Source organism: Engraulis encrasicolus, chromosome 16 (assembly GCF_034702125.1).
Source record: "Engraulis encrasicolus isolate BLACKSEA-1 chromosome 16, IST_EnEncr_1.0, whole genome shotgun sequence".
Classification (NCBI taxonomy): Eukaryota; Metazoa; Chordata; class Actinopteri; order Clupeiformes; family Engraulidae; genus Engraulis; species Engraulis encrasicolus.
The window spans coordinates 5,050,333-5,075,332 of NC_085872.1; the positions used below are offsets into that span (position 1 = coordinate 5,050,333).

At 44.9% G+C, this 25,000-nt stretch overlaps 1 protein-coding gene across 3 annotated transcripts in view; it reads left to right on the plus strand.

Annotated features, from left to right (window-relative positions):
* Nucleotides 1-25,000, plus strand: part of slit2 (slit homolog 2 (Drosophila)) — a 119,449-nt gene that overhangs the window by 46,370 nt on the left and 48,079 nt on the right. For all 3 annotated transcript variants that reach the window (XM_063218366.1, XM_063218368.1, XM_063218369.1), the window contains one exon: nucleotides 23,014-23,085. In XM_063218366.1, coding sequence (XP_063074436.1) covers nucleotides 23,014-23,085 — 72 coding nt within the window. The remainder of the gene's footprint in view (nucleotides 1-23,013; nucleotides 23,086-25,000) is intronic.

Sequence of the window (25,000 nt, forward strand, 5' to 3'; positions counted from 1 at the left end):
CCCGCCACTAGCCTAGCCATCCAGCTACCAAAGCATGTTAGCATGCTACATACTCAAACACATGGGTTAGCCACTTTGCCACAAAAAATATGTCAACCTCAGCAACCCAACATAAACAAAGCAAGCTTGCTGTCTAATATTCAATCCCACACATATTAGGAAGTAATAGACCCCTCTCTAAATCCTAACAATTGTGAATGCAATTAGGCTATGTGGTAGTATGAGTGTTCGAAGAATGTTGAGTGGAATGGGGTGCGAGCACCGCGTACACTGGAGCCATATCTTGGACCAGCTCAGTCACCGAGCCTTTTCGCCTACGGGCTCACCTCCAAATGTGCAGTAGTGGGGAAATATCCCCGAAGCGAACAAAGTAACGGTAAAATCCTTAGGTTCCATCCACCGGACCACAACAGTCCTGAAGTCCAGTGAGCCGGGTGTCAAAACCTGCCCCGACTGCTGGCTAGCTTCCACTTCCGCTTGGAGCGCTGTCTACAAACACAGGCCTCCTTCTGACCTCCGTGTAAACTCTTTAGTAGATCCAGGGACGGCAGGGTCAAGCAGCGCCCTCAAGTGGTGTGGATGTGTAAGTGTATTGTCAATTTCTAATGCACCTAGCTAGCTAACAGCACACAAACATATGCACACACAGAGAAGGCTGAGCAGACAATAAAGAATCATCCTCATTTCTTTGCAGTTTGCAATTAATGTGTACTTGCTTCTTCTTCATCTTCTTCTTCCTTGAGTTGTTGGCGGCTTACGCTTTGGTTGCATATACCGCCACCTACCGGTTCCTGGGCGATTCTGTTGATACAGTACTGCTGTTTAAATGCGGGCATATAGCCCGGTTGATGTTAAATACTTCAGCACTGCTCTTATATTTGCGTCCCTTCCCAGCACTGTGGCCTGATTAACAGCTTCGCCGTTCTCAAGCATCCCATCCTTCCACTCTTTCCTTTCCTCTGCATACACAGGGCACTCAAACAATATGTGTTGGACTGTCTCCTCCTCCATCATACATCCCAAACACTGCCCTGATGCCACTCTTCCAAACCTACACTGAGTACTGTTCAGTAACGTGTGACCAATCCGCAGTCTAGCAATGACAACCTCGTCTCTCCTGCTGCCCCCCACCTTGCCTACTTTCCCCACCTCCTTTTGGATGCTGTACATGTGTCTTCCCTTACTCTCCTGGTCCCATAGCATCTGCCACTGTGTCACCACTGCCCTTTGGATGAGTACCTTCACTTCTCCCCGACCCAAGTTGACTGCTACATCGGGTTCTGGCCTCTCTAAGGCTTTTTTTGCAAGGCTGTCGGCCCGTTCATTTCCCCATACTCCAACATGCGCTGGGATCCATAAGAAACACACTGTGATTGCAGACCTTTCTAAGCGGTATAAACCCAAATACACTTCCATCAGTAGATCCATCCTACATGACTTTGATGACTGTATGCTGTTTATTACTGCAGCAGAGTCTGAGCATATCACCACTTTTCTTGGCCGTGCCTCCTCCACCCATTCTAATGCCTTAATTATTGCCATCATTTCAGTAGCATACACGGACAGCTCATCTGTTAGTCTCCACTTCTGGCTGATCCCTACTCTCCTGACCACCATGGAGGCCCCTGCTCTCCCCGTCACTGGATCCTTAGAGCCGTCAGTGTAAATTTCAGTGCACGGGTGGTGCACGTCTCTAATGTAGTCATTGACATAAAATGCAAGAGATTCTGCTTCTGTCTCTGTCTCCTCATGCATATACTGCAATATTGCCATATCGACTGTTGGTTGCGGAAAAAACCACGGCGGTACTGGAGGTACTGACACAGTTGGAGCAATTGTTATATTCTGAAGCCCTGCTTCCTGTACCCAGGACCCTATGCTCCAGCCAAACCCCCAGCCCCGCTTTGTTGCATATTCCCAGCACTGCTCCAGGACTGTCTGTGCAATATGTTCATTTCCATGGCCTCCTAAATTTGCCCAGTAAGCTAAGGTCAGCTTCTTCCTTCTTAATGCCAGTGGCATTTCCCCCAGCTCCACCTGTAGGCTTGCAACTGGGGATGTCCTCAGTGCTCCACTACACAGCCTAAGTGCCTGGGATTGAACCCTGTCAAGGATCTTCAACTGTGTGTTTGACGCTGATCCATAAACCATGCAACCATAGTCAATTGCTGACCTTACCAATGCATAATACATAGTCATTAGGGAAGCTCTGTCGGCCCCCCAGTTGAGTCCACTTAAGCATCTGATCACGTTCATTACTTTTTTACATTTTGTCTCAACTTTCTTAACATGTACTCTCCATGTCAGCTTTGTATCGAACCACAGTCCCAAGTATCTCACTACCTCCACCCTTTCCAATGGCTCTCCGTACAAATAGAGTTTCACATTGCTAGCCACCTTTTTGTTAGTAAAGAATTCACAGCACGTCTTTGATATAGAGAACTTAAATCCCCAGTCCCCTGCCCATTTTTCCACCTCCATAATAGCCTGTTGAATCTTGTTGACTACCAGGTTTACATTTCCACCCCTCCTCCAAAGAGCTCCGTCATCTGCATACAGTGATACCACTATGTCTGGGCTTACATTTTTAAAAACGTCATTTATCATGATGTTGAACAATACCGGGCTGATGGCGCTGCCTTGTGGAGTTCCGTTTTCCACCTCTGCAACTGATGATAGGTCTGCTCCTACCCTCACCTGTATTGTACGTCCAAACAAGAAGCTAAGTATCCAATTGTACATGCGCCCCCCCACTCCCAGCCTACTTAGCTGCACCATTAGTCCTTCCTTCCATAGCATGTCGTATGCCTTCTCAAGATCAAAGAATACTGCAACTAGTACCTCTTTCATGACTAGTGCCTTCTTAATGTCTGTTTCTAGTCTAACCATTGCATCTATGGTTGACCGCCCTTTCCTGAACCCACACTGGTAGCTGGAGAACAAACCCTTACTCTCCATATAATATGAGAGCCTGTTTACCAATATCCTCTCCATAAGCTTGCACAGGTTTGAGGTAAGCGCGATTGGCCTGTAACTGGATGCCTTTGAGGGGTCCTTCCCTGGCTTTGCTATTGGTACTACCACAGCATGTTTCCATGTCGCTGGGACCCTTCCCTCCTCCCACACTCTGTTGTACACCTCCACCACCTTTTTTAACACTACATCAGACACATGTTTCAGCATAACATAGCATACTCCATCCTGCCCAGGGGATGTCTGGGCTGTGCTAGTCAAAGCACTTTTTAGCTCAAACAGGGTTATTTCTGCATCCAGAGGGCTCTCAAACTCTGTTCTTTTCTCGCATACGTCTCCCCACTGCCTCATCAGTGTCTGGCGGTGTGCTGCCCACTCAGCGCCCAGGTTAGTGGAGCTATGTGCCTTCACAAATGCGTTTTTCATCATTTCTGCCTTTTCTTTGTTGGAGCTGGCCACCCTGTCCCCTTCCACTAAAATTGACATTTTCTTTGATTTAGCTACCCCCATCATTTTCTTGATCATGCCCCATACCTCTTGTACTTGTACCTCTTCCCCTATTTGGGAGCAGTAATTTCTCCAACATTTCTTTTTTGCATCCTTTATAACCTTCCTTGCTACTGCCCTCGTCCTTTGATACTCTAAGACTTTCTCAGTAGTAAGTGTCCTCCGCAGCACCCTGAATGCTCTATTTCTTGCTTGTATGGCTTCAGTGCACTCTTGTGTCCACCAGGGGACTACTTTCTTCCTTTGTTTCCCTGTGGTCCTTGGTACAGCAGCTGCTGTAGCCACCAATAGCATATTTGCCAACCTACTTGCTTCCTCATCCACATTTCCTCCTCCTATCGTATTGTGTACCTGGGCCTCACACATTTCATTGAACTTCTCCCAATCTGCCTTCTCCCAGCACCACCTCCCCAAGTAACAGCTATCCTCCTTGCAGACATCCATTCCTATTTTGCACATTACGGGAAAATGATCACTTCCTATTGTGGAGTCACTTAATATCTCCCATTCACATGACCCAGCTATTGAGCTTGACACACAGGTGAGGTCTAATGCTGTCAGTGCCCCTGTCCTGATATTTACCCTTGTGCCCCCCCCATCATTCAAGCATACTAGTGTTTGGCTATCTAGGAATTCTTCAACTGCGTCTCCATTCTTGTTAGTGATTTCGCATCCCCACAATGTATTATGTGCGTTGAAGTCCCCACACCACACCACATTTTCCCTTCCCGTTTGGACTATTCCTTCCAATAGCTCCACAGATAGCTCATTACATGGGTTGTAGTAGTTCATTATCACAATATTCGACTCCCCTGTCCACCCAACCTCTACCGCCACACATTCACTATCCCCATTCACTTGCAATTCCCTGTATATCAATCCTTCTCCTATAAATGTGCAGCACCCACCCCCATGTCCTTCTTGTCTGTCTTTCCGTACTGATGTGTATCCTGGAATATTGAACTGCAATTGCGGAGCCAGCCAAGTCTCTTGTATACACAGGATGTCAGGTAGTACCGGTAATTCGTAAATGAACTTTTTAAATTCCTGCCCATTGGCCAACAAACTTCTTGCATTCCATTGTAATATTACAAGTGGTTTTACTGTCATTCAGAAGGTTGTGAAGACTGCATATTGCCGTCATGCAGTATTCTTGTCACCTGTTCTATGGTCACATCTGCCATGTCTAGGTGGGTCTTTGCTGCTGTTACTATAACTTTGATGCGTTCGGTACGGCTCTCTACTTTGGCTACACAATTAATCACATACGCAAGGAAGGCTAGGAATTGTGTCTTGTCTGCAATCATTGCGTTTGGTCCCACTTGACATCTGTGGCTCTGGGTTGCTACTGGTGCCCTATTCTGTCTTTCTGTCATTCCCACAGCTGTTGTAGTCGTATTCACTTTCTTAACTTGTCGTGCTGCCTCTGCGTATGATACACCTCTAGCCACCTTAAATTTCTGTACCTCCTGTTCTTGCTGCTGAATTGCACATCCCCTGTATGCTGCACTATGCGCCCCTCCACAGTTACAACATTTGGGTGCCACTCCTTCTCCACATTTCCCATACTCATGATCCCCCCCACATCGACAACATCTCCTCTGCCATTTGCATACCGCCGCCACATGTCCCAGCCTCTGACACTTAAAGCATCTTAGTGGGTCAGGAACGTACTCCCTCACAGGGTAACTTACATATCCTTCTAGCTATAAGCTCTACTACCTCTGTCAGTCTCTCACTGATTCAAACTGCAGCAGAATCTCGCCCAGCCGCAAATCCAAAACCCGTCCCCCGTAATTCAGACATCCATTAATGTGTACTTGCTTGGTGGTGATGTCAACGTGCATTGTTAGTTGGCATATGCCCTTCTTCAAGTCCATACATGTACACGGCTTAGCTACTCACACCACGACAAAGAGGCACTTATGACATTATAGCATAAATACAAGGGATTAATGTGTGTATTGCATTTTGAAGCTATGTTGAAATATACCCATGTTATGTAAAATTATATTCAGAGAGGAAGATACCGCACACTCTTGTCCATCGTGCTGAATTTTATTTACAGAAACAACGTTTTGGCCAGTGTGGTCTTTCTCAAGTTGTAAAGTATGTAAGATTATATACCACAGAAATAATATCTAAAACGATTTGTGTCATGGTTAGACTTATTATCTTCCCTTTCTACTCCTGAGGCTACTTCCCCACTGATACATTGGTTAACATGCTGTGTTTATTCAGGCAGCGTGTGCGTGTGTGTGTGTGTGTGTGTGTGTGTGTGTGTGTGTGTGTGTGTGTGTGTGTGTGTGTGTGTGTGTGTGTGTGTGTGTGTGTGTGTGTGTGTGTGTGTGTGTGTGTGTGTGTGTGTGTGCGTGGTTGTGTGCGTGTGTCTGTGTGTGTGTGTGTGTGTGTGTGTGTGTGTGTGTGTGTGTGTGTGTGTGTGTGTGTGTGTGTGTGTATGCGTGTGTGCGTGTGTGTGTGTGCGCATGTGTGTGTGTGTGTGTGTGTGTGTGTGTGTATGTGTATGTGTGTGTGTGGCATGATGGATGAACAGAAGCGAGACACAGAGTGAAATTCCTCTCACTATCCCAACTGCCTGACTTGGAAACCAGACATGACAGAGTACGGTGGCCCACAGGGGCCAAATGAGGCATGAATAATTTAGCGCTTAACCTCCGCCAGCAAAATGACTTCATTCAAATCAATAGAGCTGTTTCAAATCCGGTTGTTGCTAAAGGAAGAAGACACTGAAAAGGAGGTCCTGTGTGTATGTGTGTGTGTGTGTGTGTGTGCGTGTGCGTGTGCGTGTGCGTGTGCGTGTGCGTGTGCGTGTGTGTGTGTGTGTGTGTGTGCGCATGTGTGTGTGTGTATGTGTGTGCGCATGTGTGTGTGTGTGTGTGTGTGTGCGCGCGCGTGTGTGTGTGTGTGTGTGCGCATGTGTGTGTGTGCGCGCGCGCATGTGTGCGTGTGTGTTTTGTCTGTGTGTGTGTGTGTGTGTACAAGTGCACTTAGCTCTAAATCATGCCTCACACAGGTCTCCATAAGGCAGCCATAAGATATATCCATTACACACATCCCGTGAGGACTCAGCCCTCGCTCCCTACCGTCCTGTATCAGTCATGTTATACAGGAGCTCGTGTCTGTTCTGCTAGTGTCACACACAGGCACTTTAACATGCATTACATCTCCCTTTGCGTCTTTGCCATAGTATAGTCTAGCCCTGGCCTGCATGCCTCATTAGCAGGGCCCGGGATGATCTACAGGATCAGTTACTCTGCAGTGGGCGAGTGGAGCGACGTGTGCCATGTTAATCCATTCAGGATCATTTGTCCAGGTTAAGAAAGCTACATGTCACTATTAACGCACGCAGATGGCATTCACGTTTAACTGGGAAACCACAGACCACAGAGCAGTGTGTGTGTGTGTGTGTGTGCTTGCATGCATATGTGTGTGAGTGCATGCGTGTGTGTGGGCGTTTCTGTATGTGCCTGCGTGCATGTGCATATGTATGGGTGCGTGGGTGCATGTGTGTATATTATAGGTATTTCTCTTTTCTACCCATAATGGAACAGTCAGATAAAATCCACTGAGTTCAAAATGGTCATTTGCAGAATTCAATAATCTACAAACCATTCTCTCTCTTTTGATCTCTGCCTGTGTGTGTGTCAATATCTCAATATCTTGAAGTTGTTGTGAGCAGTGGGTGAAAATATTGCTCTGCTCTGTCTTGTCTTGTTCTGTCTCTCTTTCTCACTATGTGTTAATCTATATTTGTTTTGTGTGCATTTGTATTCATATTTAGTTCATTTTGTGTGTGTGGGGGGGGGTGGGTGGGGCATTTTTGCTGTTGTGGAGAGCCCCAGTTTTAGAGACTGAGAGAGAGAGAGAGAGAGAGAGAGAGAGAGAGAGAGAGAGAGAGAGAGAGAGAGAGAGAGAGAGAGAGAGAGAGAGAGAGAGAGAGAGAGAGAGAGAGAGAGAGAGTGCGTGTATGTGTTGTAAAATATCCCAAATGGCATACTGAATGCATTGTGCCTTGCTCAGTGGGGAAGCTCTGGCCGTGTGGTTTTACTTATGAAGTGTAGACCATTGTAGAAACATAATCATGTGGTTGTCTTTGTCTTTCTTTCTCTCTCTCTCTCTGTGTGTGCGTGAGTGTGTGTGTGTGTGTGTGTATGTGCACGTATATGTGTGCGTATATGTGTGCGTATATGTGTATGTATGTGTGTGTGTGTGTGCGCGCGTATATGTGTGCGTATATGTGTGCGTATATGTGTATGTACGTGCGTGTGTGTGTACGTATTTGCTTGCGTGTATAGTCATGAGACTAGTTTGTGAATTCAAAAAAGCCAATCTGAAGTACATATTCAGCCATAGATCATTAAAAAATGAGATGAATGTCTGTCTGTACGGTATATCTTTGTGTGTGTGTGTGTGTGTGTGTGTGTGTGTGTGTGTATTACCGCGTCTGGAAGAAGTTTTTATAGCCTAAACAGAGCTGTGTTTAAAAAAATCTTGGGTTTTTCCTGAAGTTATGCCCCTTTCTTACAGTCTGTTTGTTTTGTGGGGTGGTGGGGTATTTCCCTGAGCTCCCTCTCATGTCTTTGTCTGAGACTGCCTGTTAATTGCATCTAAACAACCTCATTTATGCCTGTGTTTACCTGGCGGAGCACGCCACCCTCTTAAACGGCTGCCTCCTCATCAACAAACAGAACGTTTAAAGCTAGAGAAGATGACACGAGAAAACAACAACAACACACACACACAGACACACATGCACACTACCATACAAACAGAAAACACATCACTAATGATTTATCTCTATAGGTAACAATGTGGCTTAAACTTTTGCTCTTGCTGTTAAACTGCTGAACTCTGTATTTGTGCGTGTGCGTGCGTGCGTGTGTGCGTGCGTGTGTGCATGTGTGTGTGCGTGCGTGTGTGTGTGTGTGTGTGTGTGTGTGTGTGTGTGTGTGTGTGTGTGTGTGTGTGTGTGTGTGTGTGTGTGTGTGTGTGTGTGTGTGTGTGCCAGTGTTAATTTCGTCAACCATGACTATGACTAAAATATTTCGTCAAAGCCCTTTTTTGATTTTCGTCATTTAGACTAAGACTAAGACTAAATTGGGAAGGCAATGACTAAAATATGACTAAAACTAAAATTGATTTTCGTCGTTGTGACTAAGACTAAGACTAAATTTAAAAAAACTGACTAAATTAACACTGGTGTTAAATACAATAGAGAAAAAGAGAAGCAGTGTGTGAAGAAGTTTCATTCTGCACAGTGTGATACATGTTAAAAAGAGAAGCAGTGCGCGGAGAAGGTTTATTCTGTCCAGTCAATGATATATGTTAAAAAGAGAAGCAGTGTGTGGAGAAGTTCGATTGTGTACTGTGTTGACTAAAATGACTAAAATGACTAAAAATTGACTAAGACTCAAATTGATTTTCGTCATTTAGACAAAGACTAAGACTAAATTGGGAAGGCAATGACTAAAATATGACTATGACTAAAATTGATTTTCGTCATTGTGACTAAGACTACGACTAAATCAAAAAAAGCTGACAAAATTAACACTGGTGCACGCGCGCGCGTGTGTGCATGTGTGTGTGTGTGTGTGATTACAAAATATTTGGATCTTGTACCTTTAATGCTTGTGTCTTGGGTCCAAATAAAAGTAATCGTGTGTGTGTGTGTGTGTGCGTGTGCGTGTGTGCGTGCATGCGTTAATGCATGCGTGCGTGCGTGCGTATGTGGGTGCGCTACGCGTGTGTGTGACTTTGCGTGCAAATATGTGCCTTTATTTGGGATAAAGTGCGTAAACATACTCCATAATAAAAAATAAAATAATAAACACTATTCTGGTTCTGTGATTCTGTGGCTAATGCATACTGTTTAGAGCTATGCAACACAGACATAGCAATTACACTCTCTGACCACTAAGGTGACTTGTGAAAATGAATCTTTGATGTTTGTGTTTTTCTGTTGTTGCAAATAATTAGTCTCAAGAAGCTGTTTCATTCCACAGTATGTGGCAGGCTTGATGTGAAACATGGGCTTTCTGTAGAGATCTGGCTGATCAAGAACAGCTAGTGATTTGTCTCTTGCATAACAGTAGAATGAGCTACTGTTCCTATTTCCAGTGGCGCAAATAGCATGTTTAAGAAACAACAATAATAGGATATTTTCTTTGAGCTATGTATACTGGCAATCAACACAAACAGTTAATGACCATATGCCTATACGTCAATGTATGGTCTTGACCATAACTACACCGCAAAGACATTGCAGCCAGTTACAGTAAACCTAAAAGAAGAAGTTGTCATGCTGCCCTTAGTTTGTAAGTTAACTCCACTTTGAAAAGCTTTGAGTTGAGTTAAGCCTCGAGTTGAGTTATAATAGCCTCTTAGAGATGGGGTGGCACCAGGGCAACTTGCCTTTTTGCGTTTAACTGGCTTGTAATGGTTTACAGTGTATGACATTCTCAGTGTAGTATTAAAATGTTCATTATTGCTCACAGATAATGCTGTTTGTGTCTCTGTGTGTATCTACTACTTGTGTGTGTGGTAGATGTTGATCATTAAGCATCCTATAAGAAATTCCTTGACCGATGCATGAAATTCCCTCTGGCAGCCTGTATTTTAATCTGAAACCTTTCTCGCACCCCTTCCCCACCCCGCCCCCAATGTTAAGGTTGTCCATTCTTTTTGGTCAGTATTTTTTCAGATTTTTCTTTTAAACTCAATTGCTTTCCTTTGGATTCCTTAAGGTTTGTGTATGTCAAATATCAGTGCTTGTCTAGGGTTCCAACATTACTCCACTAGAAGTCATGTCTCCTAGGTTACAGGAAGTATTACAGTATATGATTTCAAACTCTCCTTTGAGGATGTTCTGTGCCTGCCCAGTCTGTGCATTAATATTTATGCTAGTGGATGTAATAATAATGAAGAATGATTTATGAAAGTTTACAGACAGACAGACAGACAGACAGACAGACAGACAGACAGACAGACAGACAGACAGACAGACAGACAGACAGACAGACAGACAGACAGACAGACAGACAGATAGATAGATAGATAGATAGATAGACAGACAGATAGATAGATAGATAGATAGATAGATAGATAGATAGATAGATAGATAGATAGATAGATAGATAGATAGATAGATAGATAGATAGATAGATAGATAGATAGATAGATCATCTTTGTCATGCATGTAGTTGTGTTTTTGCCATGATAGGGTGACAGCTGTGTGTCACATTAACACCCCCTCTCCAAGGCCGGATTAACACATAGGCTAGATATGGCTGCAGCCTAGGGGCCCCAACCTGCTAGGGGGCCCCCGATTGGCCATAAGTCAAGTTTGCAAAGTGAAAAAGTGGCAGAATTGTGACAAGATGCAGTATTGAGTAGGCCTACAGTTTTAAAATAACATGTCATGGCAGACATGTTATTCTTTATTCCTATCTTGTAATTATGACACTGTCTATGTCATTTCGTTGTGAAATTTGTCTTCCTGGGGGGCCCACAGCAACCTGTAGCCTAGGGGCCCCAGGCTATCTTAATCCGGCCGTGCCCCTCTCTTCATCCCTTGTTTCCATCCTGTTCTCCTAAGTTCCTCCCTCCATCTCTCTCTCTCTCTCTCTCTCTCTCTCTCTCTCTCTCTCTCTCTCTCTCTCTCTCTCTCTCTCTCTCTCTCTCTCTCTCTCTCTCTCTCTCTCTCTCTCTCTCTCCCTCTTTTGTCCTCTGTGAAACATGCACAGTAAAGTGATTGAATTCAATTAGAAAATGCATTCCTCTCACATTCTTTCTCCCTGTCTCTGTCTGTCTTTCTCCCAATGTCACAGAGAATGCTCTTGTTCCCCCCATATCTCCACATCACGCTATTCCCACACTGCTGTGCCAGAGCTCAGTGTTCCTTTTGTCAGTGTCATTGTCGGGTAGAATTGTGTCGAGTCATGGTCAAGTGTCAGGCATAGATCATGCTGTGTTGCTCTCACATCCTCTCATTTTCTCATTAACGGTGTACTGTCTCATGCAAGTCCCCCCCCACACACACACAACTAGCCTTGCTGCCTAATCTGCTGAACCACAGGGTTGTGTGTGCATGTGTGCGTGTGTGTGTGTGTGTGCATGCATGTCTGGAAAGGGAGATCACTAGTTGTAAATCAAGGGCAGTGTTGACTTGATATGCCTACTTTGTGCGTGTGTTTTGTGTGTGTGTTTGTGTGTGTGTGTGTGTGTGTGTGTGTGTGTGTGTGTGTGTGTGTGTGTGTGTGTGTGTGTGTGTGTGTGTGTGTGTGTGTGTGTGTGTGTGTGTGTGTGTGTGTGTGTGTGTATGTGTGTGTGTGTGTGTGTGTGTGTGTGTGTGTGTGTCGAGGGGTGTTTGGTGTGTGTCCTGACTGGTATGGACAGATGGTGGTAGACAGCTGGGACAATCACAAGTGCTTGAGACTTGAGGCTGGCCCAAGTGAAAGAAAACATTGACGGCTCTGAAAGTATGTGAACAGGAATATTTAGGTTTGTCTCCAACTGCCTGGAGGAATGCAGATCTGGCTAACAACAAGGTTAAGAGAGTAGGAGGTACATCTTGAAGAGATTTGGGGAGAGCAGTGTTGCCAGATTGGGCGGTTTCCCGCTCAATTGGGCTGCTTAGGATGGCTGTCTGCAGGTAAAAATGTGTAAAAAGGGCATTTGGGCGGGTTTTCTGCAAATCTTTAGCCATAGAAATCTATAGAATATAGTTAAAATTGGGCATTAGTGCAGTGGTAGTGCATTTAAGCGTTTAGGCGAGTATTTTTTGGGCTGGAAGTCATCAGTCTCCTCTGGCACCCCTGGGGGATATGTAAAGAGAGAGGGGGAAATGTGGCAGAGAAGTGAATTATCTACTGTATGTTCACCCATCAGAAATCTCTACATGTCATTTTGCACGTGTTGGTGTCTGTAGATAGCTTGCTCATGCTGACACTTGCCGATGTTACCAAACATTACAGCTATTCACACATTGCACACAACCACACACCGCTCCCCATGTGTCTGAGCTCATGCTGGCCAGTGAACCAGCTCTCTATTTTAGTCGGTATAAATACACTTGCAATCACCAATTCCATGATTCACACACCTATTCCTGTCACTGTAATTGTTTAGTCTGCTCTGTCTCCTTTTTAAAATAGCTTTGTTTAGCGAAGGCTTTGAAGTGGAATTGAGGATTTGCAAAGGGCTTGTAGAATCACAGAACTATTCACAAAATCTTGCACAAATAACCGGAGGCCATCTGTCAGAGTGTGTGTGCGTGTGTGTTTACGTGCGGTTTGTGCATGCTTGGTTGCATACGCAGTGTGTGTTTGTGTGTTTTGTTGGCAGTTGAGGCAGCAAGGCTGAGGTGTGGGATAAGACTGAGGATCCCTCATGAATGTAAACACCTTGTAATGAGCCCGGGCCAAACTGGTGCAAAGCCTGTCCAATCTTACTGCTACACCTGATACCATACACACGTGCACGCACGCACACACACACACACACACACACACACACACACACACACACACACACACACACACACACACACACACACACACACACACACACACACACACACACACACACACACACACACACACACACACACACACACACACACACACACACACACACACACACACACACACACACACACACTGGTCTGTGACTGCGCAGGATGCCTCTCTAACCACATGCTCTAACACATACTCTTCTCTCCACAATTGAAGGTTGTCTTGAATGTCCTCTATCTGCATCTCCCTTTCTCTGTTTCCTTATCTCACTCTCACATGCATACACTCACGCTGTAAGTATTCACTGGGAAAGAGCCTTGAAAATTGAATATTTGTAAATGGCTGTGAATGATATGAAATGAAAATGGCTCTGGGGTTAGGTCATAGGCTTGTATTTCTGCCCAGTATGTAACAGATCATCTTAATCAGCACTGACAATTGGTTCAAGTTTAATAAAGAAAATAGATCTGTATTACAGCGGCTGGGTACATTTCAGAAACACTCAATTTTTTACTTAGTTTAATGCCAATACCAAGAAAGAGTTAATTTACCATCATAAATGTCACACTGATTTAAGCAATGTATGGATATCTACAAAGTATTACAGCAGTGACTTTCAGGTCATTATAATGTCTTGATGGAGTACTGGTTTTACTGTAAGAACTATTACAGGAACTGAGGGGAAAGGGCAAAGTAAGAAAAGACCAAGACCAGAAAGAACGTTTTTCCAGCTGCCTCAGAAATGACGTAAATCAGTGCCAAAACCATGCATGCACACGCATAGATCGCTCCCTCAAATGCATCTCTAAAGATGTAGCTGGCAGCACAAGAAGTCTGTCAAGCATTTCTGATAATGCAGAATGAAACGAAAACAATCCCTACTGGTTGAATGTGTGTTTTCTTTTGGCCCTGTTATCCAACCAGCAGATCAACAACGTGTCAGGGGCGCATTTGCCGTGGATCAAACGCATACGTCCTTATCACCACGCGCTGCTTGATAGCATTGTTTACTTTTAACCACACTCTCTGAAGGAACACATGTTGTGGAATATCAGGGGAAAGGCTACTTGGCGCATGCATGATATGATCTGCATCGTGTTGGCTCCGCACTTTCGCTCCCTCTAATCACCACTGTTTGCTTTTGATTTCCTCCAGTCTTCATTTACACACAAGGGCAACTGCGGTTTCACCCCTCTTCAAAGGCATTATTTTTTTTAAATATGGAAATGGTGTAATTGCACTCCCGGAGTAATTTCACTTTTAGTGCCTGCTGCACACACATGTGTATGGATGAGGGAGCAGTGTAGACTGCGTCTGCTCCTGGGTCACATTATGCTCAGGACAAGGCGATAAGATGTGCATGTGTGTGTGCGTGCCTGCGTGTGATCATGCATGAGTGCAAGCGAGAGAGAGAGAGAGGGGGGGGGGTGGTAATGGGAAGGTGTACGTATAGAAAACAACAGAGAGATGAGATGGGCATATTACTCATGATCATCATCAGAGAGGCAGCTATAGAAGCCCTAACCTGCACTGAAATCTAATTACAAAATATTATGAATGAAACACAATCTGTAGGCTTAGCAGGGGTATTGGCTCTGTAATTGCACATGCTCAATTTAACTTGCGTCCATTTTAATTCCTCTTGATATCTATAAATTCTCAATGAAACAGAGGAGTCTATTTTCGGCCATTCTGCTGGAGTAATTACCTGAGTAAACACTTTAAATCAAGTTATAGGCTATTCGTAGACTTGAAGAGAAATGGGCACCTGTTTTCCCTCCAATCTGCTGAAATGTAGATCAACATGACCAAGTATGGGACCAAAAAATAGAGCAGTTTTTTTTAAATCTCGAAATTGGCGAAAGTGTGTGTGCTGTGTGAATGGGAGTATGCCTTCATTTTTGGCCACAGTTCTGAACTCGTGGTGTCTAAATGCGTCTTTATCTGTCAAAATAAGGGGATGTTGTGGATACGGGTTGCTGCAGGGCTTCCCAGAAAAGATAACCGGCAGTTATAACGTCTTTGTCAGATCATGTTCAGTGACACAGAGGTGACCTGTTATGTTATGTCCAAAGTGCCTGAGAGACAGACATGACATGCACTCCTGGGCAACCTCTGGCACTCACCTGGCTCAGTTGCCATGGCCACCTCACTGTGTTCCCATAGCTCATGACTGCCCCAGGGTGGAAGAATGGGGAACATGCAGTCGACGCCAGTAGCCTGTCCACAACAATGGTGAAAGACTTGTTGCTTCTCTTTGGTTAGGAGTGTGTGCATGAGGGTGCATTGCATATGTGTGCAATATTATTGCATGTTCTTGATCGTTTATTGTGTATTGAGTGAAACAGAGGCAAGGATGGGTAAAGTGGGTGAAGAAGTAGATGACGGGGTAGTAAGATGAGGAGTAACTCAAATTGAGGAGTACCTCAAATATGTGATTAGAATTTTGCCAAAATGTTGAGCTCTAATTATGATGTCAAAAGGACTTTGCAAGATTTTTACGCAGACTTGGGAGCTTTAGGCCGGCCGCACACTGGCTCCGACAGCACTGCGGCGCACTTTTGCTTCCAACAGAATTCGGACCCCCAAACCCAAATTCACACGAACATTGCATTGATAGTCAATGGGCGGCGCCGACAAAATAGAACTTGTCTCTAATTGCTATCCGACATCGGTGAATGTCCGCGGACATCGGCGCCAGTGTGCGTGGTTCTATTGAAAACAATGGCGGAGCCGGTGTGCGGAAGCCCTTACAGTGTTCAAGTAAAATTCTAGAAGAACTGGGCGAAAATCCTCACTCCTCAAAGGGTAAAACTGAGTTTGTATGAAAGCTCTATGTAGTCTACACACGGAATGCAAAATGATTGATTATTGTACAAACAAAGAAGGTGATATCTAAGTCCTGGATGGTATATCTAATATAATGCGATGTCAGTGTTCAGTTGTGTCAGAGGGACGTTGATGTAAATTGTGCTCGGAAATAAAATTGGGGTGTGTTTGACGGTGAGAGGATGATCATTATATTGGAATTTTGAACATTCTTTGACCCAGATGTATGATCACCCCAGACAATGTTTTGGACATGGGTTTCTTGATTGTTTCCATCTTGTAGGACTGTGTTTGTGTCATCCAGAATAATTTCTTAATAATGGTCCTCATCAAACTAAAAGTGAAGTATGATAGTGTGATAGACGGAAAGCAATAACATTGACAGAGGGAGAAAGACAATGGGGAGAGATATAAAGCCTCTCTGATTTAGGCCTGCATTAAGCAACTAGTTATGTGCCTTTTTCTTTATGTCCTAATTGCACACCTAAGTGTGATGGGGGTGTCCAGGCCACACACATGCTCTCTTTTCTCTTTTCCTCTTTTTACTCTCTCTACTCCACCTCTCTCTCTCTCTCTCTCTCTCTCTCTCTCTCTCTCTCTCTCTCTCTCTCTCTCTCTCTCTCTCTCACACACACACACACACACACACACACACACACACACACACACACACACACACACACACACACACACACACACACACACACACGCCAGTTAAGCCCCGCTGCCTTCCTTTACTCCACACTCTTCATTCACACATTCGGAGCAGTAATAGGATTAAGGGAATCACAAAGGGATTTGAACAAGATAATTAGTTTGCTGCTTAGCCTTGAGAGAAAGGCAGAAAGAGAAAGTGTCAGGGGAAGGGGGCAGGGACACCGAGAAGGAACGAACAAGAGGTAGCGAGAGATAGCATTTTCATCTTCAATGCTCCTCAGCGGACAGACTGGTCAAAACGTGAAGTGTGTGTGTGTGTGTGTGTGTGTGTGTGTGTGTGTGTGTGTGTGTGTGTGTGTGTGTGTGTGTGTGTGTGTGTGTGTGTGTGTGTGTGTGTGTGTGTGTGTGTGTGTGTGTGTGTGTGTGTGTGTGTGTGTGTGTGTGTGTGTGTGTGTGTGTGTGTGTGTTGGGGCTGGAGGAGGCTGCCAGGTCAGGGGAGAGGTCTCATTAGTGAGAAGAGACTTGTGGCATAGCTTGAAAAAGAGCTGTTACCCATGGTGACGGCACAGGGCTTTTGACTGCATTGTCCCTTTCCATTTAGCTTCTGCTCGCTTTGTAGCAGTTCCCTGCTGCCCACGACCTGCCCCTCTCATCTGTGTCAATGAGAGCTAGGCACAGTGAGAAGCTGATAGTGTTGGAAAAAATTGCAGCTTTTGCAAGCCTTTGCAACTCAGAGGGAGGGAGGGAGGCTGCGGTCTGCTCGGAGGGAGGGAGGGAGGTGGGAGGCCAGTGGAGAGAAGGGCAGGAGAATAGTGCAGTGGGAAGACCCAAGCAGCTCTCAGGATCTGCCACTGGACATCTGCCTACAGCACATCCACAAGCACCTGGATACAACTAGGGGTGGGTATTGACAACCACCTCGTGATACGATACACATCCCGTTACAGGGGTCACGATACGTACTGTGATTCATGTGCATCCCGATACTGTAATAAGTATCACACTGTTTTAGGCCTGATTTTTTTTATTTTTAAGTCAACAGACATATGTATAACCAAATGTTGTTTTTTTTCTGTAGAGCAACAGTTAGACTGTAGTGAAAGTAAAACACGGCCTTCACAAAACTGTGAATTCCTTCATGCACACACGGGTGTACTACATTCAGGGATGTCTTAAATATTCCTTTATGATCTGACTGTGATTTTGTTTGGTATATGAACTTTTCTTTGGCTAAACAAGCAGATTCTCTTTGCCTTTTACAAAGAGATGGTTAAAAATCCTCATACTCAGGCCAGATATTTGAAATTGAAACCCAGTTATGGCTTGAGATAAGTCCCACTAGTTGTCAGTTCGAGTGATGGACAGCGACCCTTCTGAATTTAATGGGAGAACCTGACACGTATGTCAACTGTGTGGGTGGGCTTGTCCTCTGGTGATATGTCGACACACACAGTGGTATACGGATATTCAAAATATTGTGTGTGTGTATGTGCATGTGTGCGAGAGTGCCTGCGTGCCAGCGTGCATGTGCATGTGCATGGATGCATGTGTGTGTGTATGATTTGTGAGATTGCAGAAATAGAATTTGATTCCCAGCCAGGTCATTTTCTGCTTTCTTTTTATGTCAGCATGTGATTGACAGGCCACTTCCTTGAGAGACAGGTCTGTTTTTGTTCATGACTTACAGCTGTGATGAGGGAGGTATGTGTGTGTGTGTGTGTGTGTGTGTGTGTGTGTGTGTGTGTGTGTGTGTGTGTGTGTGTGTGTGTGTGTGTGTGTGTATGTGCGTGCGTGCGTGCGTGCGTGCGTGCGTGCGTGCGTGGGTGCATGCATGGGTTTGTGTGTGTGTGTGTGTGTATTCACCTGTGTTTGTGTGCCATGATGGTAATCCTATTTAACACAAATGCCCTTACATGTGTCCATACTAACCGCGAGAGCAAACTGCTAGTGTTCTTGGCTGTGGCATGGATTACTTCAAGTTAACCGTTTTTATTTAGTCTAGTTGACACAGACATGTCCTTGCATCAGTCACACGTGATTGTTTGGATTTGTGCGTGCGTGCGTGTGTGTGTGTGTGTGTGTGTGTGTGTGTGTGTGTGTGTGTGTGTGTGTGTGTGTGTGTGTGTGTGTGTGTGTGTGTGTGTGTGTGTGTGTGTGTGTGTGTGTGTGTGTGTGTGTGTGTGTGTGTGTGTGTGTGTGTGTGTGTGAGAGCAAGTTAGACAGCTGTGAGCATGTGTGCTCCTACTCTTCTGATTGAAGGTCCTCCTCTCCTCTTGGGTGTCTCAATCACCTCTCTCATCTCCAGATGGGTGCCTTTGCCTCTGCATGACTCTCCGACTATTTTAATGAACTAAGTCACCCTCACATGGAGTGGGAGAGAGATAGAGAGAGGGGGGGTCAGAGACTGGGAACCCCTCTGAACAGGCTGTGCTGGTGGAGAATAGGACTCACCTCACAGACGGAGGTCTTTTCAGGCGAGAAGAATGGAGAGGAAGTCCGGTATCACTCGGAGAGGCCAGGGGTTGAGAGAGAGTTCACGTGTGTGTGCGGGCAAGCGAGAGAATCTCTTCTGCCATTGATTCAGGATTAAGTAGTCATTGTTGCCGCAAGGTCTATTTCCTTGTCTAAAGAGAAAAGGAAAGAGAATCTTTTCAATCTCACTGGAAATGAGGAAACCAGGATGGGATGGAAAAACTTCCTCTGTGGTGGAGGTGAGGTGGGGTGCAGTGAGATGGGAGGGCTGTCATCATTCACCTCTTTTTGTGTTCTTTTCTTCCTCTGCTCTCTAAAATGAACCTGTTGACATTCCCACCACTTAGGGCTTTCTGGAGGGAAAATCGGGGATTCTCACAGCAGAGGCCGAGCACATATTGGTTGTTTTGTTAAACAGTCAGGTTTGCATAGTGGAGATTTTTAGATTTCAGATATATTAAATATACAGTACGTATATGCCATATGAATTTGGTTGGATTGCTTGTCCTTTCTTTTGCCTCCTCCTCCCAATCTGTCCTTCTATATATCTTATCTTTCTAGCACGCTGGAGCTTTGAGATAATTTAGAATTGGGTTTTTTTGGTACTCAAAGGCCAATTCTGAGAGACACGAGAGGGAGAGGAGGAAGAGAGGGGGGGATACACATGCACAAAAACACAGGCATGCATGTACACGTATGCACACACACACACATGCACGCCCACATGCCTGCACTAGCACACACACACACACACACACACACACACACACACACACACACACACACACACACACACACACACACACACACACACACACACACACACACACACACACACACACACACACACACACACACACACACACACACACACACACACACACCTTACCGTGGATAGTCAGCTGTTTATTAAGGCTTGTGGCAGTACTAACACAAGGGAGGTTTTGAATTGCAGAGCTTATGTTTACATTACAGTGCACTTACATGCACTTTACATTCCTCCTACTTGCACACGTATGGACTTTGAAATCTAAGCTCAATCTAATAACACACATTCTGAATGGAATAGAGCCACAGGCCACAGAAATGATTGAATTTGATTAGAGGTAATCGACATACCTTTCAGTGACAACCAGTACTACGAGGGCCTTACAGAATCAGCTTTTCTTCACTGACGGGAATTGGAAGTATTTTTGCATTCAATTTGAGGATCATTTTTGTGTGTGCAGCATGTTTATCTGGTATCATGGTTACACTGCTCTAAATACGGTGACTGTTCTCAGACGAGAGAGAGAGAAAGAGAGAGGGAGAGGAGAGAGAGAGAGAGAGAGAGAGAGAGAGAGAGAGAGAGAGAGGGAGAGAGAGGGAGAGAGAGAGAGAGAGAGAGAGAGAGAGAGAGGGAGAGAGAGGGAGAGAGAGAGAGAGAGAGAGAGATTGGCAATTGGAAGTGTGTGTAGGCAATATCCGGAGACCTGTTGTGTTTAAAACCCTGAGATTGTCTCTGGAGTTTTCTGCTCTGATGGGTTTAACCTGCATGAAAGAAGTCCCAGCTGGCATTACACTGTCTACACATTCCATCTGTCAGACAATCACCCAGACACACATGCAGTGACACAGACACATGCATACACATGCACATATGGATGCTTGCAATCTATTTCTATGTATCAAATGTGCCTTTATAAAAAAGAAATAAAGGAAAAATAGTAAGCACGTTTGTTGAATATTATAGATAATGCATTGCTACAGATACTGTCATAGAGTGTGAAGGTGTGTGTGCATACCGCAATCTTAATAGATCTTAGACAAGGTATGTGCAGAGACGCTATGTATTATTGAAGATTCACTGGTAGTGTGAGCACTGTGTGGACCCAATTCATGCAACCATACAACTGCCAGTTTCCCAGATCTTGGACCTGGAAGTTTAAGGGTCTTACATTTTAATAACAGTTTGAAAAAATGCAGCAGATTGCCACTTTCTCATGATTGCGCCAGTTCATCACTGGGGTGATTATGCTGTGTCAAGCACTAAAAATATTAACTGGAGCTGAAAACAACTAGATTTCAGATAGCATATAAAGCAGCACAGGTGCAAAAAATCGGTAGACTGTACACAATGACAAGTGACAGTCACTCTGCACTGTTGTCGAGGGAAGTCAGCCCAGACTAGGGGGAGAATGTGAGGGACAACATGGAAAGAATAAAGAAAGGGCTCATTAGAGAAAGAGCCAAAGTCTCTCTCTCTCCCTCTCTCTCCTTATACTTACTCTCTTTCTGTCTATCCATCGTAATCTTAAGGTGATGCTAGCTGACAGTATTATAAGTCCTTTGAGGCAAGGTGGACATCTGAGTGGGCATTTCATTTGTTAAACAGCACCACCTCTGTAGCGTATTTCTTATTGGGGAAGGGGAAGGGGAAGAGGAGGGGGCGTTGTGCATGAATCTGCACACTCTCTGAGTTAGAGGCGATAAGGGTGTGCGTGTGTGTGTGCGTGTGTGTGTGCGTGTGTGTGTGTGTGTGTGTGTATGTGCGTGTGCGTGTGCGTGTGTGTGTGTGTGTGTGTGTGTGTGTGTGTGTGTGTGTGTGTGTGTGTGTGTGTGTGCGTGCGTGTGCGCGCGTGTGTGTGCGTACGTGTTTGTGCCTGTGTGAACATTCTCTCTCTCTGTGACATGCCACACCCTGTCTGTCTGTCTCTTTCTCTGTCTGTATGTCCGTATGTCTCTGACGTCTGCATGTGCACACACACACGCACACACACACACACACACACACACACACACACACACACACACACACACACACACACACACACACACACACACACACACACACACACACACACACACACACACACACACACACACACACCCTTATCGCCTCTTCCCCTGCTCTAACTCAGAGAGTGTGCAGATTCATGCACAACGCCCCCTCCTCCTCCCCATCCCCCATCCTCCACCCCACCCCACCCCCCCTCCTTCTCCCACCTCCTCAGTCACATCCATCACAGAGATCCCTGCCTCTGACACTCAGCACTGATAGCTGGCCAGAATAAATCAAACATATTTACTGTGCTGCTCTGCATTTCCATCCCAGGCTCGATATGTGGAATCTCTATATATTAACCTCCGCCTGTGTCTCTCCAATCCTCCTCTCACGCGCTGCACTATGAGCACCTACTGTACTGGGCTGAGTTTCTCAAAAGAGAAGTTGTTAGCCTGTTAGCAACTTCGGTAGTTGCCAATGGGAAAATGCATTGAAAACAACAAAGTAGCTAATGTAGTAAGCAACTTTGGTTTTGAGAAATTCACCCCTGTATTGTATGGGCCTTGTGCTTGTTACTGGTGACTGGTGACTGGTTAGGGGAGGTTCTGGTGCCATATGGCAAATAACAGTATTATGTGAAGGGCTTGCTTTTGTCCATCTTTTGTCCTTTTGCTCTGGAGAGAGGAAGGAGGGACAGGTGTGTGGTGCTTGGTCCTGCCTTAGATCAAGTTGCTATAACAACGGGCCAAGGGATCGTTTTTCATAGGGTGGGCGTGAGATTTATAGCGGAGGGCTGGCACAGTCATATTCTATTTTCCAGATTACTTAAAGTGCCTGGAAAATAAGATCAAGGCACAGAGGAGCCACTCACTCCTTCTGATGCACGCATTCATCACAGAGCGCCAAACAGTTAGCTGCGTGGGCGTATACTTGTGTTTGGGCGTGGGGTTAGACAGACCATGTTTATGTGTGTGTGTGTGTGTGTGTGTGTGTGTGTGTGTGTGTGTGTGTGTGTGTGTGTGTGTGTGTGTGTGTGTGTGTGTGTGTGTGTGTGTGTGTGTGTGTGTGTGTGTGTGTGTGTGTGTGTGTGTGTGTGTGTGTGTGTGCGCGCTTCCATTTAAATGACTAAGGAGTTGGACATCAAATGTAGTTTTAAATGAATATTGGGAGTGTGTGTTTGTGTTTGTGGGGCATGTGGTGTTGGTGACCTTTTGACTGTGACAGCTGTGTTTTGGTAATCATAGTGTTTTAATTGAGATCTTCTCTCTTCTCTTCCAGAGATCTAAGTGAGAATCAGATCCAGGGCATCCCCAGAAAGGCATTCAGAGGAGCAGTGGAGATCAAGAATTTGTGAGTAATCTTCCCTGTTCTCTCTCTCTCTCTCTCTCTCTCTCTCTCTCTCTCTCTCTCTCTCTCTCTCTCTCTGTCTGTCTGTCTGTCTGTCTCGGTCTCTTTCTCTTTCTCTGTCTGTCTGTCTGTCTGTCTGTCTGTCTATCTGTGTGTGTGTGTGTGTGTGTGTGTGTGTGTGTGTGTGTGTGTGTGTGTGTGTGTGTCTGTCTGTCTGTCTGTCTGTCTGTCTGTCTGTCTGTCTGTCTGTCTGTCTGTCTGTCTGTCTCTCTCTCTCTCTCTCTCTCTCTCTCTCTCTCTCTCTCTCTCTCTCTGACACACACATGCACGGCCGCACTTGTTTTCATTCATCTCGATGAACCAGGGAATCAAAGCAAAGGTTGTTGTTTAAGACAGGTGATGTATTGATTTTTTTATTGAATCTTGAACGATAGTTGCTTATCAGATTAAAGTTTTGAAAACGTTTGCCCTTTAGAAGACCCATGCCTTGCATTTGTTGGCCAGCTGTAAGAAACAATATATCCTTCATATGTTGTTTTTGTAATCGAAAAGTCCATGGACATGCAATGGAAATCATACTGTATGTAATGTAGGTGATTATTCATGTCCTACAAGGGCACCACTAAAGGACACATCACATTAAAACATGACATTATACAAACATTTTAAAAGCTACTGTTTCCTGTTTGCAATAGGCAAACTGCAGGGTTTAAAAAAAAAAAATACAGCAACACTTAAATATGGAAATGGCGGCGCAGGGCAGGCTCCCAGCCTGTGGGGCAGAATGTTCTGGAGCTGTGTGTGCTCCTGCAGAACTAAAAGCCCCCTCACCCATAAAGCCAAGCCCACAGGGAGGGACAGAGAGCAGATGGATGTCAGAAGAAGGCAAAGTGCAGCAGTGAGTGAATACAGATGAAAGAGGCATCCAGGCAGGCAGGGGTGGGTGGTGGGTGGCATCAGGGATGGGTCCCTGCAAGGGTCCCCGAAGAAAACAGCATTGCAGGTGTCAGCCAGGATGGGATGGATTTCTGGATGAGAATCTCTGTGGGTGTGAGACTGCAGGTCGCACTCTCGCACTCATCAGGTTGCTGTGGTACAATGGAGAGAGAGAGAGAGAGAGAGAGAGAGAGAGAGAGAGAGATGGAGAGAGAGAGAGAGAGAGAGAGAGAGAGAGAGATGGAGAGAGAGAGGCAGCATTGTCTTCCATGTGACTTGTTGTAAAACTTGTCTCAAGTCATTACCCCATTTGTAACATAGATGTAACATGGCACCACTGACCAGACTTAATCTTGAACACTTATATATGTAGATACAGAACTGCAAAATGTAGAATCAGTGGGATCAGTGTAGGTTATAACATTTCCCAGTGTTGGATGGGGGATGAATATGTGAGAGATATAGAGCTCAATATGCAAATTAAATCGTGTTAATACATTGAAGCAACCACTGTGACGAAGGAGTTTTGAATGCTTCATTGAAGTATTATTGTACTGACCTAACCACAGTAGCATTACATTATGGCAGCATGTTGCTTTTGCATGGCAAGCTAGTTCACTGTAATAAGAGAGAGGTAGAAACTGTAACCATGTGGAGAATATTAGGTAACACTTTCTATGAAGCCCATATCTATAGCACATTATAAGCGCATTTATAACAAATCATAATGCACATTATAATTACTTACAACGCATTATGACTACACCCATGACGTTTCATGATGTTTTATGTTAATAGTAATGAATAACCATGAATCTAGCTTATAATGCTTTATAAATCCAAGGGTGTTATGAGTACTCGTGACTGGATATAAACTACAGGCTGCCTTGATGGGGCTTACAGTACATTATAATGCATTATAGATGTGCATTATACAGTGCATTATAGATGCATCCTTGTGAACTTCACTTTACTTAGAGCA